The sequence below is a fragment of the Pistacia vera genome, unplaced genomic scaffold, assembly GCF_008641045.1.
Source record: "Pistacia vera cultivar Batoury unplaced genomic scaffold, PisVer_v2 Contig31, whole genome shotgun sequence".
In the NCBI taxonomy this organism is placed as follows: Eukaryota; Viridiplantae; Streptophyta; class Magnoliopsida; order Sapindales; family Anacardiaceae; genus Pistacia; species Pistacia vera.
Genome location: NW_022196124.1, coordinates 1,382,635 through 1,400,006, shown reverse-complemented (window position 1 = coordinate 1,400,006; position 17,372 = coordinate 1,382,635). Strand labels below are relative to the sequence as shown.

The 17,372-nt window shown below is 35.3% G+C and overlaps 1 protein-coding gene across 3 annotated transcripts; it reads right to left on the bottom strand.

Moving 5' to 3' along the window:
- Nucleotides 1–12,673: 12,673 nt before the first annotated feature.
- On the bottom strand, nt 12,674–17,040 carry LOC116136180. 3 transcript variants are annotated; one of them, XM_031421880.1, is made up of 18 exons: nt 16,756–17,040; nt 16,412–16,680; nt 15,832–15,963; nt 15,675–15,725; nt 15,503–15,580; nt 15,313–15,393; nt 15,149–15,220; nt 14,960–15,034; nt 14,818–14,850; nt 14,635–14,712; nt 14,445–14,525; nt 14,248–14,328; nt 14,058–14,135; nt 13,863–13,943; nt 13,691–13,768; nt 13,507–13,587; nt 13,309–13,389; nt 12,674–13,190 (listed from the first exon to the last, which is right to left on the bottom strand). In XM_031421880.1, exons 1-18 carry the CDS (start codon nt 16,901–16,903, stop codon nt 12,918–12,920), a joined length of 1,851 nt encoding a protein of 616 aa, XP_031277740.1. In that variant the 5' UTR covers nt 16,904–17,040; the 3' UTR covers nt 12,674–12,917. The 3 variants fall into 3 exon arrangements, with proteins under 3 accessions (XP_031277740.1, XP_031277741.1, XP_031277742.1); XM_031421881.1 differs by having other exon boundaries at nt 14,445–14,522; nt 16,756–17,039; XM_031421882.1 differs by lacking the exon at nt 14,058–14,135 and having other exon boundaries at nt 16,756–17,037.
- Nucleotides 17,041–17,372: the final 332 nt, after the last annotated feature.

Genomic DNA, 17,372 nt, shown 5'->3' with positions numbered 1-17,372 from the left:
GAACCTCCTTCGTGAAGAGGGAGCTCACTATTTCTTCCACTGCGTCGTTCTGGTGGGCCCTTAGATCGTCAAGCTGCCCTTAGATAGTCAAGCATTTTCTGCACATGATCTAAATCTTTATTGTGGTTGCCCTAGCTGTCTCAGTTCAACCTTACTTCGAGCAAGTGAGTTCGCAAGTCCATGGCTTACGAAGCCCTTCCATTGCGCGCATTGATGTGCGAAGTGGAGTCATGATGGCTAGGTTGATAGGTGCTATCATTCTTGTGACGTTGGTTATAACCGGAACATTGGTCATTGTTGGATTGGCACACATGACTCGTCTCGCTAGCTTGCGAGGATTGGGCCTATCTCGAGCGTGGGTTAAGATCGGCATGCTAATACTAGGGGTACCGCCGACTGTCTTAGGGGTGACTGTTACCTTCGCTCTCACCTAGTGGTTGCTTCATTGGCCACCTCCCAAGGTTAGTTTTCCCACGGGATTCACGCTCTTCAGTGGAGTGGAGTTTACAACAGCGGGGGTACTAGTAGCCTCTCAGCGCCAATGAGTCGGACTAGCCATCTGCTGAATTCATAGTTGTTGGGGAGGCATTGGCAAAGCGTCGCTGGTCGAGGTTCTTGGGAGTTAGTTGCTGATTTCTTAGCTAAGCCATGTTTTGCTGCACCTCCTATGCAACCATTGTTTGATCATTTCCACCAGCTTGCCGTTTTTGGGGTTTGATGTCCCTGCCCCCTGGCTGTTCATGACATGCTGACTTGGCAACACAGGTGGTTCACATCCAACAGTGTCCTGTTGCACCTCATGATGGGTGGTTTCCACATTTTTGTGGTTTTCGATGGTGGTCTTCAATCTGGTACGCACCATTGCGAGCCTGGATTGGGGAGGTTGCTATGGCTGTTCGTCAGAATTTCTAAGATGTTGGCGGAGCCATCCTTCTAGCGCCAAAATGTTGATACGAAAATTTGCATCAACCAAAGAGATCCAATTAACCTTGGTGGAATTAGAATGGATATGGGCGTGATTACGGATAATCAACAATGGATGAATAATAATGCAATAAAGTAAATGACAATGAGATTTTTAAAGTGGTTCGGCAAGGTAAACTCTTGAGCCTACATCCATTGTTATTGTATTTACTGTGAGAGCTTACAATAAGAGTTCTATGGAAAAATTCTAACCCTTTTTCATCATTTGAGGGGGTTTATACAATGTTCGTACAAAAAAAAAAAAGCGAAAATAAAGGGACTACAATTGATTTGAAATGCAACTCCAATATTCTCGCGATTGGGCGTTGTGATTGTGTAGAGATTGCTGTTAATCTGATCATTCCTGTAATATTTGGGATCTGAAGTTATCTGGGAATTGATTGAATGATCATTCAGATTGTTTGCGACTAGCTTATGCTGAGTCGAGCTATATGTCGACGAGCTTATGTTGGGTCGAACAACCAGTAGAGTCAGACTGATCCTGGGTCGATCTAATACCTCACAACTCACCGAGCTTGATGGAAAAATCACACTCAACAACCTGGAATAAGAATATAGATGAACAAGTATTTTAGTTGTGCAAATACATTTGTCATGGAAAATATTTATTAAGTTAATACTAAAAACTATCATAAGGAACATGTTCATCCTCATACCATGGAAGAAGTATTTGGCACTAAATAGTTTCTTGAATAATCAGAAACCAAATTCTCATTTGATAGTAGTTGAGATTCTATTGTTGACAAACAAGCATTAGTCCACAACGAATTTGTTATTCATGCACTACATCCATATATAAGTCGATTTAAAAGCTGCTATGAGTCATGTGCATACTCACATTGAAGAGGTAATTGATGCAGAATGATTTATTGGATCAAAAACCATATTTTGATTTGATAGTAGTTGAGGTCCCACCTACCGAAGAAAAGATTGAAAATAGACAAACTTGCACTGCGTGAATATATTTTTCATTTACCATATATATAACTTGTAATTACTAAAAACCAACTAGCATGTTCATCCTCACCATTGAAGAAGTACATGGTGCAGAATTATTCATTGGATCAAAATCCAAATTTTTATTTGATAGTAGTTGAGATTCCACCTGCTATAAAAGAGAAACATCGACAAACAAGCATTAGTCGACTGCAAATATGTAACGGCTACATTTGTTTCGTTTTTTTCAAAATACTCTATTCCTATCCCAAAACAATGCTTGTTTGTTTTCCGATTCTCAAAATCATCTCCTATAATATTCAACTATTTTTAACCCACATAGGTTTGTTAATTTAACTAAACACCTCAAACAAAAAAGTTTTATAAATTGACAAAAATACCCCCACCTACCCATATTTGTCAGATTTTGGTGTTGCCGGAAGGTGGCCGAAATTTGGTGTAAGGCGCACTACCGGCTAGATCTGGCCGGTAGTGCATCGGTCTGGCCGTTGATGGCTAGATCTTTGGCCACATCTGGCCATCAATGATGGCTAATTAATGATTATCGTTGACTGTCAACGACAACCATATCTTTGGTTGTCATTGACAGCCAGATTTGGCCTAGATTTGGCCGTAGATCTGGTCTTTTTCTGCCATATTCGTGATAGATCTGGTTGGAAAAGGTCATTGTGGAGCACGACCGGCTAGATTTGGCTGATCGTGCGCAATGAAACAAGATTCCGGCCAGATTCCAGTGATGGTGGTCAGAATCTAGCAACTGTGGGTGGGTGGGGGTGTTTTTATCAATTTATAAACTTTTTATTATTGGGGTATTTAGCTAAATTAACAAGAATTTGGGTTTTTTTTTTTTTTTTTGTTAATTTTCAAATCATACCTCGTAATAATAATCTAACTCAATTTAACAATAATATTTCAAAAATACTACTCAAAATAATAAAACATATTCATATACTACATCACCCATATATAAGTTGATTTAAAAAATCACCCATATATAAGTTGATTTAAAAAATAGAGTCGTGCATACCCACCATTAAGAGGCAATTGATGCAGAATGATTTATTGGATCAAAAACCATATTTTGATTTGATAGTAGTTGAGGTCCCACCTGCCGAACAAAAAAATTGAAAACAGACAAACTTGAACTGTGTGAATATATTTTTCATTTATCATAAATATAACTTGTAATTACTAAAAGCCAACCAGCATGTTCATCCTCACCATTGAAGAATTACATGGTGCAGAATTATTCATTGGATCAAAAACCAAATTCTGATTTGATAGTAGTTGAGATTCTACTTGCTGTAAATGAGAAACATCGACAAACAAGCATTAATCCGCTGCGAATCTGTTGTTCATGTACTACTACATCCATATATAAGTTGATTTCAAAAATACTATGAGTCGTGCATACTCACCATTGAAGAGGTACCTGATGTAGAATGATTTATTGGATCAAAAACCATATTTTGATCTCATAGTAGTTGAGGTCCCACCTATCGAAAAAAAAATTAAAACCAGACAGAATTTGTGTTTAAGTTGAATTGTTTTCTTTTAGGAATACAATTGGAAATAGGATTATAATTGTATTAGGAATTAAAATATAATTTCTATTAGGATATGAGATTTGAGTCCTATTAGAAATTATATCCCATGTATTACCTATAAAAAAGGGGTTAAGTCCTAGAGTTAAAAAACGCAAATTGAATAAAAGAGAAAGCCACAATTAGAGAGTGAGAGCCACCAAATAGCGTTTAGCGAGTAAGCTAATTTGTGAAGCTTGTGAGAGATTATTGTAATTTCTTTTCTTCTTCTTCATAGTGAAATTCCGTAGCGGTAAAGTGGACATAGCTCTCATACAGAGAGTAAACCACTATAAATCTTGTATTTGTGTGTGTGATTATTTTATGTCATTTGTTCGCATTATTTTTCGCTTTCAGGGATTTAGATTTTGCTAGTATTCAATTAAAGCCCCCCAACATATATATATATATATATATATATATTATCTGCTCTTTGTAATAGTTTGTATAACTAATTGTGGATGCGTATAGACTTTTTGTAATTGTAGATGACAAAAAGGAGCAAGAAGCTGGCGGCTTAAATTAAATAAAAAACAAAAAAATATATTAAAGTCGTCGAGGATTTGTTGGGGAAGTGGCTGATCTGTCTGTAAACTCTAGTCTTTGATATTTTGCTAATTTTTTTTGTTTTTTTAATTTTTCAGTTGGAGTTTTGGGCTTTCGCTATGAGCTTGTCTCACGGGTCCAATCTGGTAATTAAATATTAAGTTGCATTTATTTTGATATTTTATATATTTATGATATATTATCTATATATTTTTGTCATACTTTTTTATTTATTTATTTATTTTTTAATGACTAAAAGTGTTTAGACCAGTTTACGTTTATTTTTAACTAATCCTCTCAGATTCTGAAATTAACGATCGAATAAATTCTCCAATAATCACTCTCATTAACAATTCAAGAAAATCGAATACAAAAATCTTTAATAATACACCCAAAAATAGGGCTGAAAAAAAAAACCGAAAACCGAATCGAACCGAGAAACCAGACCAAAAAACTGGTTAACCGGTTTCGGTTTCAAAAATTTGTTAAACCGGTTTCCGGTTNAAAAAAAAAAAAAAAAAAAAAAAAAAAAAAATGATCAAAGGTTAAAACATATATAAAATGAGATGTGTAAAAATTAACGCAGCCTTTCAATTATATAGAACACATAGCTCAAACAATGATCAAACGAGTAAAAAAGAGGAAATTTAACTGATATGCCTTCCCAAGTTTTGAATTGAAAATATAACCTTGAAAAGGTTTTTGATTTATTTTTGGGTTTAAAAATCTGACCTGGCACACTTAAGCGTAATTAAAGCAGCAAAAAGGGTTAGGGTGAAAAGATTTAAACATTTGTTGGTTAAAGTATAATAAAACGAAGTTGGTTTAAAATTTGAAAGGCAAAACACATTCCTCTCAGTTTCTCTTTCTCAAAACACGATTCAAACACCTTCCTCTCTCTCGTTTTTTCTTCCAATTTTCTACCATTTCTCAATTTCTTTACTCTTTGCATTTTTGCCATTCTTGGTTAAATTACAATGGCAGAGATCCTCAAAAAAAAAAAAACCCATCCACTCTCCAAATTGTAGGCACCACTGGATCTACCAAAAATGGAGAAGAAAAGGTTGCGGTGGAACAACTTCCGATGACTGAAGTTGCTCTACCGGCAGAGGATACCCTGCCAATAGAGGAGACGTCACTAACAGAAGACATCCTGTTGGTAGAAGAAGGGACGACAAGATTTGAAATTGAAAATGAAGAGGAGGACGCCAACACAAATTCCAGCGAGGAGGTAGAAGAAGAGGAAGAACAAGTAATAATCTATATATTTTATGAAATTATTGGTTGTTGGTGCCAATTTAGGGATATTTGGTTGGTGTTTGTTGTTAAAGTCATTATTGCATTTTGTCGAGCAGTTGGAAAGCATTGGGGGAATGGGTGTTTTGGGCTTCTAGGAAGCAAAAAGAGGCCCTAGGGAGGTTTTTTATGGCAGGTTGGATAACTTTTGTTGGTAAAGAGAGCGGAATAGGGAGGCTGGGGGCTTGCCTTGCATATTACAAGGTTGTCCACGCGCAGCTAGCCCTGCAGGGCTTGCCCTTCATCATCTCTCTTGTACATTATGCTAGCAAGAAACAAGAATTTGTCAAGCAAACAAGAGTACATTTTCTTCCTCTTTATTTTAGTCATTTGTTAACATTTTTGGTTGATTGTGCAGAGCCTAGTAGAAGTACATAATTCAATTTTCCAAGGTAGATTATTGCACGTAATGCTATTTAGAAACAAGAACCTGTCAAGCAAACAAAAGTTAGCTGCATACTCTTTCCAAGCCTCATGGTTCATGTCTTTTTTTGTCTATTATGATGAGGAATTTGACATTGCTTTTTCTGCAGGTCTGGTGATTTGTTTATTAGTGGTTCAAAAACTTTGAAGCAACGAAGGGAGGAAGAAAATAAGGCATCTGAAGCTACTGGAGATACAAAAGCATGGAATAGATTTGGCTGTGTTTTTTGAGTAGTAGAAAGTGTATTTAGTTAGAAAGGGTTGGCAGGATCCATTGAATCTTTAGAGTAGGGACTGAAAGTGTATTTAGTTGAGACAAAATGCATGTTTTGGTAGGTTGTTATTTTGGGAACTGCTGGAACTATCATTTTCTAGATTTCTTTATTATATTTGCTTCTTGTTAATCAATATAATTTCCTTAGTTTTTCTCTTAATTGATTGTTTGGTGAGTGAGGATCTTGGTTGACAAATTTTTAGGCTGTTGTTTTATCAGTTTTTCTCTTAATTTGTTGAACACTTATTAGTGAATCAGAAAACATTTTTTATTAGTGAATCAAAAAACAATTTTAATGGTATTGATGAGTACTTTATGAGATTATCAAATTAGCCTTGGTCGCTTAATCGATAAAGGCTATCGCTTAAGCGATCAAGGTTTATCTATATTGGATCGCTTAACCGAGAGCTGAGATCACTTATGCAATCGTGTACTTAATGATTATATAGACACAAATTAACCTTGGTCGCTTAAGCGATGTGAGCTATCGCTTAAGTGATCAAGGCTTATATATGCTGGATCACTTAAGTGAGAGCTGCATCGCTTAAGCGATCGTGTACTTGAAGATTATTTAGACACAAATTGGCCTTGGTCGCTTAAGCGATGCGAGCTATCACTTAAGCGATCAAGGCTTATCTATTTTAGATCGTTTAAGCGAGACTAACATCGCTTAAGCGATCATGTACTTGAGGATTATTTAGACACAAATTGGCCTTGGTCGCTTAAGCGATGTGAGCTATCGCTTGAGCGATCAAGGCTTATATATGTTGGATCGCTTAAGCGAGAGCTGCATTGCTTAAGCGATTGTGTACTTGAGGATTACTGATAACAAATTAGCCTTGGTCGCTTAAGCGATGTGAGCTATCGCTTAAGCGATCAAGGCTTATCTATGCTAGATTGCTTAAGCGAGAGCTAACATCATTTAAGAGATCGTGTACTTGAGGAGTATTTAGACACAAATTAGCCTTGGTCGCTTAAGTGATGTGGGCTATCGCTTAAGTGATCAAGGCTTATATATGCTGAATCGCTTAAGCGAGAGCTACATCGCTTAAGCGAGAGCTACATCGCTTAAGCGATTGTGTACTTAAGGATTATTTAGACACAAATTAGCCTTGATTGCTTAAGCGATGTGAGCTATCACTTAAGCGATCAAGGCTTATCTATGTTGGATCGTTTAAGCGAGACTGACATCGCTTAAGCGATCGTGTACTTGAGGATTATTTAAACACAAATTAGCCTTGGTCTCTTAAATATGCTGGATTGCTTAAGCAAGAACTGCATCGCTTAAATAATCGTTTACTTGAGGGTTATTTAGACACAAATTAGCCTTGGTCGCTTAAGCGATGGGGGCTATCGCTTAAGCGATCAAGACTTATATATACTGGATAGCTTAAATGAGAGATGCATCGCTTAAGCAACCTTGTTTTTTATATGGATTATTTGACAACCCCATATTAAGTAACGTTAATGTTAACTTGGCATGTTCACAACATCACAAGACTCAGGAGAAAATAAGCAAATTAGCCTTAATCGTTTAAGCGACATCGGTTATTAACACATATTAAGGCCATTTATGGAGGATTATTTGACAACCTAATTCCATCAACACATATTAAGGCCATTTAAGAAGATTATTACCATTAATTTAAACCTCGGACGTTCACAACATCAAAATATAACAACTACGATATGTGACTAACAACCCTATGATACATGGAGAAATGTCGTAGCACACTAGTGTGACACGTTAGTAGAAACGTACCTCATTTCACAAATATGTATTTGATAAGGATATAATTTCTCACTCATTCCACATTACGGAATATAATTTCTCACTCAAACGTTCACAATATCAAAAGATTAAGGAGAAAAGAAGCACATTGGCCTTAGTCGCTTAAGCAACGTAGGCTATCGCTTAAGCGATCACGACTTATATATACTGGATCGCTTAAGCGAGAGCTGACATCGTTTAAGCGATTGTGTATTTGAGAAGGATTATTCTAAGTACAAAAGCAAATTACCTTTGATCACTTAAGCGATGTCATCTCTCACTTAAGCGATCTTGTACAGATAAATTTTGATCACTTAAGCGATAGCCTACATTGCTTAAGCGACCAGGCCAATTTTCTTTATATTTGACTATTCCTTCTCAAATTCAAGATCGCTTAAGCGATATTAGTTCTTGCTTAAGCGATCCTGTATAGATAACCTGTAATCGCTTAAGCGATAACCGACTTCTCTTAAGCGACCAAGGCCAATTTTTTTTGCACTTGACTATTCTTTCTCAAATTCAAGATCACTTAAGCGATGTCAGCTCTCACTTAAGCGGTCTTGTACAAATAAGCCGTGATCGCTTAAGCGATAGCCAACGTCGCTTAAGTGACCAAGACTAATTTTATTTGTACTTGACATTTCCATCTCAAATTCAAGAAAATTAGCTTAAGCGATCATATATTGATAACATCTCAATATTGAATGAATTTATATGCACAATAACATCTCAATATTGAATGAATTTAGTAGCACAATAACAACTCAATACTGAATTAATTTAGTAGCACAATAAGAGCAACAATTAAGTAACTAGAAGCATCCTTACTATCATTTTTTCAAAACTTCAAACAAAAAGATATCCAATTGTCAACATAAAAGATGAAAACAACAAAGCATTCATAACAAGTCCGTGAGACGAAAAAGGTAATCTCATAAAGTACTCATCAAAACAATTAAAATTGTTTTATGATTCACTAATAAGTCTTCAACTGTTGGCCTTAGCAACTCTTTTGATTTCATCATTCTTCTTGATGGCATAACTGGAAATACAAGGATATAAAATTAGTTTAATGCACCACAAAAGATTGAAATACAACCAAGAGAAACTAGTGAACAAGGAACAACATCTAGCCACTTACCAAAATACTTAACACCCAAAACAACTTGTCCCATGTCTAATAATAGCCAAGTGCCTATATTAATGCTAGAAAAAATAAAATAAAATTATTAACCGATATATTAAGGGTTGACAGATTTTAAAAAGCAACTACAAAGTCACTTAAGCGATCTGGTGTATCACTTACTAGATCGTTTGAGCGATCCAGTATATCGCTTAAGTGATCTGGTATAAATAAGCCTGATCGCTTAAGCGATCTGTTGCCATATACCCAATCGCTTAAGCGATCTACTGCCATATACCAGACTTATACCAGAAAGCTTAAACGATCAGCTTTTATATACCAAACTTATACCAGATCAGTTAAACGATATACCAAATCGCTTAAGCGATTAATTAGCTGCATAATACATTTTCAGTTATCTCCACCTATAACTGGTGCTACCACCCCTAGCTACCCATAATGCAAGAAAATCATTAACAAATCTAAATCCTTTCAACTTGTATTACATCAAACACAACCGAAGAACCTAAACCACTAAATCGAAATAATAACCCAAACACAATCCATCATTAAATCTTTATAAATAGAAATATAAAATGCAAAGAGGAGATACACATACCTGGACGAAATGTCAGGAGGAGGAAGAGGCGGATCTTTGGTGGAGAAGATGTTCATGGCAAAGGAAGAGGAAGGTGTTAATGGTGGAGGAACAAGAAGATGTAGACGAAGAAGAAGATCTTCGGTTTTGCTAAGAAGATACAGCAACCAGGGGAGGGCAATTCCGACACATTAATGGCTGGAGGGAGGAGGAAAATGAATTTGTTTTGGGTTTGGGTTTGGGTTTGTTTGCAACAATTTCAGGTTTTTGGAGACATAGTATAATTTTTAAAAGATTAGACAATACTCCTAATTAAAACATGATTAGTGCTTAATCATATTTAATTACTCTTCATAAAAAATAAGGTTATTTAGTTAAGAGTTTGAAATTTGATAGCCTTTTAATTAAATTTAAACTCAATATGGTCATTTAATCAAAAGCTCTTAGAAGCAGAGCTCTTACATTCCCAAAAGTGGTGGTGTTGAGGGAGAGTGAGTATGGCATATGAAAAATGCTATGGACACCGACGCTTTGCACACCGAATTTTTATAACGAACGATGTATCCACTGAATTAGACAAGCCACGTATCACGTTAACAAATATTCCGTGAATGAGCGGTCATCCATCAAATATGGACGACCGTCCATTGTTATTGGATGGCCATTCATTTGAAATGGACTCCCGTCCATATTCCGTGGTCGCATCTGACTGATTGTCATGTCCTTCAGTACAAAAATTTGGTATAAAATTTAGATGTATGTAGCATTACTCATGACATATAAACGCTTTGAGAATCTTCAAACGACGTGGAGTAGAATACTGTATCGTTAGTTCTTTGTTGTAGAAGATGATGATGTGTTATTATTACGTCAGGTTACTATAGGTCCGTTTTAATTAGAAAATAAAATAAATATCCATTTTAAGAAGTTAAGTATGAAAAGATTAAAGATATGTATTTAGTAAAGAATTTGAAGATTAATTGATAAATTCTTATGTAAGTACACGGGACCGTTAAGTAATGGTTGACGTCGTATCACAGTGTACGGAAATCCTTCCTTTGCAAGCCGTCTAGTCTATTTAGGCCCCACGATCTCCTTCTTCTAAGCTCTTACTTCTAATAGGTCTGCACTCTATAATCTTCTCTTATCCATTTGTTATCTTCGTTTGCGGGTTTTTTTTTTTTTTTTTTTTTTTTTAACCATGTTTAGGTTAGTTAATGTGTATGTTTACTAATTTTCAGAATCTATTAAATATTTTGTAAATTTAATATTTTAAGATAAATCATAAATATGATAAGTGATCAAGTTTGAACCCAAATTCAATATTTCAAAGTAACTCTTCAAATCCAATATTTTAAGGTAAGTCACAAATGTGATAAGCAATCAAATTCAAACACAGACCCAATGTTTTAAGGTAACTCACAAATGTGCAAAGTAATCTTATAGTTCAAACCTAAAAAGTCAATAAAAAAACAAACCTTCTTGATAGTTAGATACACCCGGTTATTCTTTTCATCTTCCTTCTCCTTTCACATGCCCATCTTCAAAAGATATTATATTATTTTTACTTTTCTTATATGTCATTCCAGTTTTAAGCTGTATAATAGAATTCTTACAGTAAATATACGTTGAGGCTTCAAATGATTCTTTAAGACACGTAATAAAGTTGTAAGACTTAAATTTTAGTTGATATTCATCTTTACACTTCTTTAATTAAAACAAGCATTCATTTCCATTAACCATGCTCCAACTATCTGGAACTCATGTACCCATTTTATTAATTTACTAAATATAGAAATTCAAGGGTATGTTTGTTTTACTTTTTAGAATAGTATTCTACAATAGAATATTATTTAATGAAATAGGATATGATTTTGAGAATATCTTTTAGAAAATATTTAGTATTAAATTGATAATTTCTGAGGCACGTCCTTCTATTCCTGAAGAAATGAAATTGAAATGATTGAAGTTTTTCTATTTTGAATTGTCTTAGGTCTAATTCCTATTACTTTGGTTGGATTATTCGTAATCGCATATTTCCAATACAGACGTGGTGATCAGTTGGACTTTTTTTTAACCCTTACATTTGTTAATTTAACTAAACACCTCTACAATAAAAGTTTATAAATTAACAAAAAACACCCCTACCCACCCAACTATTGTTGGCAAGGTTTTAAAACCCAACTCAGGGGGTGACCCGTTCAGGCGACCGGCTCACGGGTTAACCGGTTTAACCAAGCGTTTGACAAGTTTAAAATCTAGCAAACACCCTTGATAAATACTATCACACTCTATAGGTTTAAAATCTAGCAAACACAACCCTTGGCCAAATGCAAATTGGCGATCGATTGGGATAGTGGCAGCGACACACCAGGGAGGGTAGATCAGGTGATGGGGAGGACAAATCGGTAGCTGGCAAGTTGAGGCATCGCTGGAAAATGACAGATTGGTGGTGAAAGTCAAACAGTCACAATGGCTTTTTTTGGCAAGATGACTGTGGACCTTTGTGAACGACAACAAGGGAACTTGGGAGAAGGTAGATCGGTGGATGAGAAGGCCTATCGATGCCGGAGAAGGCCAATTGACACCGAGAAATGGAAGAAAAATTGTCGGATGATGAAACATCGCACGACGGCGGGAGATGAAGTGTCACACAGCAAGGGAAGATGGAAGGTCGCTAGAAAAGGGAAGGTCATCGCCGATTTGCATTTGGTCAGAGGGTGTGTTTACTAGATTTTAAACCTTCAAGGACTGATGCATATTAATCAGGGGTGTGTTTACTAGATTTCAAACTTGAAACAGTTGAAAGGGTAACGTGACTTGGAGAAGGCCTTGGGTCCCGGTCTAACCGGTTAAACCGGTCGGGCTGATCTGGGTTTTAAAATCATGATTGCTGACAGTCAACCACCACAATCAGACGGTGACCAAAAGTCGTCGAAATGGTGCCCTAACGACTAGATCTGGCCTTAATGTCTAGCGGTGGTTGACGACGACGGTAATTGCTAACAGGTGATAGTGGCTTGGCTGGATGAAAACGTATTTGTTAATTTATAAACTTTTATTAAGAAAAATAATTGTTAAATGTTTTAAGTTGAATATAATAAAATTGAATTTTGAGTTGAATAAAAAAGTAATAATTTCATTAGATAGGATAGGATAGTAAAAAAAAAAAAATTAAAACAAACACAGTTATATTTTTAAACAACAAGGCCCAAAACATAGGAGCCATTATTCTCAAACGATTACACAACACTGAGTTAACCATTCTTCAAATGTCGATAATAATAATAATATAATTGAGATCAAGAGGAATGTCCGCAGACTGCTCATCCATGAAAGCCTTGGTGTTATCAGCATCTATATCAGTAGGAAGAGTCTTGCCCAGTTACTTCTTCAGGATGTTTATCCTGGAAATTCCTTTGTGCAATCCGGGCATCTTCAAGCCCTCCATGAAACTGAGAGCTCGACGAAGTACAGTTATTACCAAAGGCGCCGTTTGAGTACAAGGAGGAATAGGATCCTTGTTGTGGATTAGTTGGCCACGGTGGTGTGGACACTGAGCTATGATTCAGCAAATAACGCCCAAATAGTGCAGTGAATTGCGCAAATAATTCTGCAACTTGTTGAGGATGTACCTGAAATACGAAAGAGGAGACAAAGCAAGCATTAGTTGTGTAAATAAGTTTTTTATATATGCACCATATATGTGTGTAGCATGATACTAAATCTACCATAACTCGTGCTTATCCTCACCATTAAACAAGTATTTGGCGCAAAATGATTTCTTGGATCAGAAAAGAAATTGTGATTTGATAGTAGCTGATCATGTGCTACCTGGAATAAAAATACAGATGAACAAGCATTTTAGTTGTGTAAATACATTTGTCATGGAAAATATTTTATCAAGTTAATACTGGAAACTATCATAAGGGAGCATTTTCATTCTCATACCATGGAAGAAGCATTTGGCACAAAATGATTTCTTGAATAATCAGAAACCAAATTCTGATTTGATAGTAGTTGAGGTTGTACCTAAAGTAAAGAATCATAAACAAACAAGTATTACTTGTGTGAATACGTTTTCATGCATAAGTTGATACCAGAAGCAACATCCATAAGGCATATGCATCCTCACCATTGAAGAAGTAATTGGTGCAAAATGATTTCTTGGATCAAGTTCCATATTGTGATTTGATAGTAGTTGAGGTTGTACCTAAAGTAAAGAATCATAAACAAACAAGTATTACTTGTGTGAATACGTTTTCATGCATAAGTTGATACCAGAAGCAACCATAAGCCATCCTCACCATTGAAGAAGTACATGGTGCAAAATTATTCATTGGGTCAAAAACCAAATTCTGATTTGATAGTAGTTGAGATTCTACCTGCTGTAAATGAGAAACATCGACAAACAAGCATTAGTCCACTACGAATCTATTATTCATGTACTACTACATCCATATATAAGTTGATTTTAAAAATACTGATTTGTGCATACTCACCATTGAAGAGGTAATTGATGCATAATGATTTATTGGATCAAAAACCATATTTTGATTTGATAGTAGTTGAGGTCCCAACTACCGAAGAAAAAATTGAAAACAGACAAACTTGAACTGTGTGAATATATTTTTCTTTTACCATATATATAACTTGTAATTACTAAAAACCAACTAGCATGTTCATCCTCACCATTGAAGAAGTACATGGTGTAGAATTATTCATTGGATCAAAAACCAAATTCTGATTTGATAGTAGTTGAGATTCTACCTGCTGTAAATGAGAAACATCGACAAACAAGCATTAGTCCGCCGCGAATCTATTATTCATGTACTACTACATCCATATATAAGTTGATTTACAAAATACTATAAGTCGTGCATACTCACCATTGAAGAGGTAATTGATGCAAAATGATTTATTGGATCAAAAGCCATATTTTGATTTGATAGTAGTTGAGGTCCCACCTGCCGAAGAAAAAATTAATAGCAAACAAACATGAATTGTGTGAATATATTTTTCATTTACCATATATATATACTTGTAATTACTAAGAACAGCCAGCATGTTCATCCTCACCATTGAAGAAGTACATGGTGTAGAATGATTCATTAGATCAAAAACCATATTGTGATTTGATGGTAATTGAGGTCCCACCTGTTGAAGTAAAAATTATAAACAAACAAGCATTAGCTGCTTGAATATATTTTTCATGCACAATTATAAGTTAATACTGAAAACAACCAGCATACTCTTACTAACCATTAAAGAATCCAAATTTTGATGTGGTAGTAGCTGAGGTTGAAGTAAAAATCATATACAAACAAGTATTAGATTTATATGCAACAATATGTTCATGTACCATATATATGTATATGCTCATACTAAACAAAATTATCCTTACCATTGAAGTATTTGGCACAAAATGATTTCTGAGATCAAATTCCATATCGCGATTTGATAGTAGTTGAGGTTGTACCTAAAATAAAGAATCATATATAGACCAACAAGTATTACTTGTGTGAATACGGTTTTTGATGACAGAAAGCATAAGTTGATACTAAAAGCAACCATAAGCCATGCGCATCCTTACCATTGAAGATGTAATTGGTGCAAAAGGATCATGAAACAAATTGTGATTTGATAGTAGCCCTGGTTCTACTTCCTGAAGTAAGAATAGATTAACAAGCGTTAATATTAATTGTGAGAATATAATTTGTTCATGAAGCATTAATAAGGTTATGCATGCACCCTCACCATTGAAGAAGTATTATCTGCAAATTCATAATTTCTCGTATCAAAGCCCAAATTTTGATTTGATAGTAGTCGAGGTTCTTCCTGTAGTAAGAATCATAGACAACAAGGATTAATTGCGAGAATAAGTTTATCATGCACCATATATATAAGTTGATACCAAAAACTACACAAGACACGTGATCTTCCTTACCAGGGTAGAAGTATTTGTAGCAAAATAATTTCCTGTATCAGAAACCAAACTGTGATTTGATTGTAACTCAGATTCTACCTGAAATAAAAATTATAGAGAAACAAGAATTAATTGTGTGAACAGAAGATATCTATTTGTAATGAAAAGTTCCCATAAGATGATTTTTTCTCACTTCCAAGAACTCATTGCCCAAACAGTGAGTCGACGGTTGCTGAGATTCTACCTGAAGCAATAATCATAGATAATCAAGTATTAGATCTTGATACTTTCCTCCTGCATTATGTATTACTTGATGTTGAAAAGTTTCCGAGACACATGCTCTATCTCACCTCTGTAGAAGTTTTTTCTGCATAGGTTTCAGCATCAGAAGCCAAACGGTGACTCGGTTGACCATCATCGGGAGTTGAAGTATTAGGCTTGCCCGTTGGATTTTTTTCTACGTAGCGGAAAACAAAATCCTTCTGCAAAACAAATGATAAAAGTGAAATGTGTTGGATCGTCTAGAATGCTTTAGTACATACTCACCAAAGGACAAAACAGAACAAAAAACTCTAATTCATCATAATAACTTGTATCCAGACTAACGTCTGTGAGTAATTTTCACAACATATGTGGTTTCAGCAGAGAACATAGCTCAATTTTTTTACCAAATTTCCACGGATATTGATCACTACTGTTATAAAAAATTAAAGTAGACACAAATATAGTTTTTATCAAGCTCATCCATCATCATTTCAATCTTCAACCAGTAATACAAAAAACAGAGTCTATGAAAACCAGTAGATGAAGATTTATGTTCAATAGATAAATTAAACACTAAAGCAAAAATTAAGACAACTCATAATAAGTAATGAAGTTGAGTAAACTCCAAAAATGAGAAAGCAACTCATAAAACAGAAAGCAATACACCTTATAACGAGGGTCGTCATCATCAACATAGTACTCGTGCATAACCCAGTCAGTCTTGATCTTCTGCTTAGGAGAACCACCACGTTTATAGTAAACATAATTCTTTTTGCCACCGATCCGCTTGCCAGTACTTTTATCCCTGACTTCACGATCGTTACCTGTTTTTTCCCAGTTTCCATTTGTTAGGTGGGCTTGTTTACCCTTTACGTTCTTATATGGTTCAGAGAAAAAGGGCCATGCTTGTTCATCGGAGTTAATTTTTGAAAGTCCTGCATCACAATTAAATTCACATAAAAAACTGATTTATCTGACTAACTGATTATTGATAGCTTGAATCCACTTACGGGGCAACTCAGAGGGATCGAGCTTGAAGATATCAAGTTCATTAATCTCGTCAGGTGCAGAAAATTCAGGATCAATCCTCTTCTTCTTGAGGAGACGGATGATCTCTATTTCCAGCTTCCGGCCCATGAATGCAACAAGAGAGGCCATAGATATCTGATTCAGCAGAAGTAGTGAGAAAGAGTGAAGACAAGTAAGAGAGCTAGCTATCTCTGGTCTCTGATTGGGAAGACTTAAGCCTTGACTACACGCTAAGCTTCCTATGTGCACAAAATGGGAACTGTTGAATGAGGTTATAACAGCAAGAGAATCTTAAAAATTAAAACCACGTTGACTGGATATTACTTCTATAAATATTTATAATTATAACTTCAGTTAAAAAGTTGGGAAATAATATAAATAATTATATATTAATCAAATAATAAATTTGGTCTTGGAAGGCAAAGATAACAAGAAAATAACAAAAGTAGATATCTTTTAAAAATTTAGAATAATTTATAATACGCATGTTAAAGTGAACTAGAAGCAATGTTCCGAAAATCGGACCGAGCCTTGACCTATTCAAGGATTCGGTTCTGGTTTGACCAGTTAGATCGGTCGATTGGACCGTATTCTATAA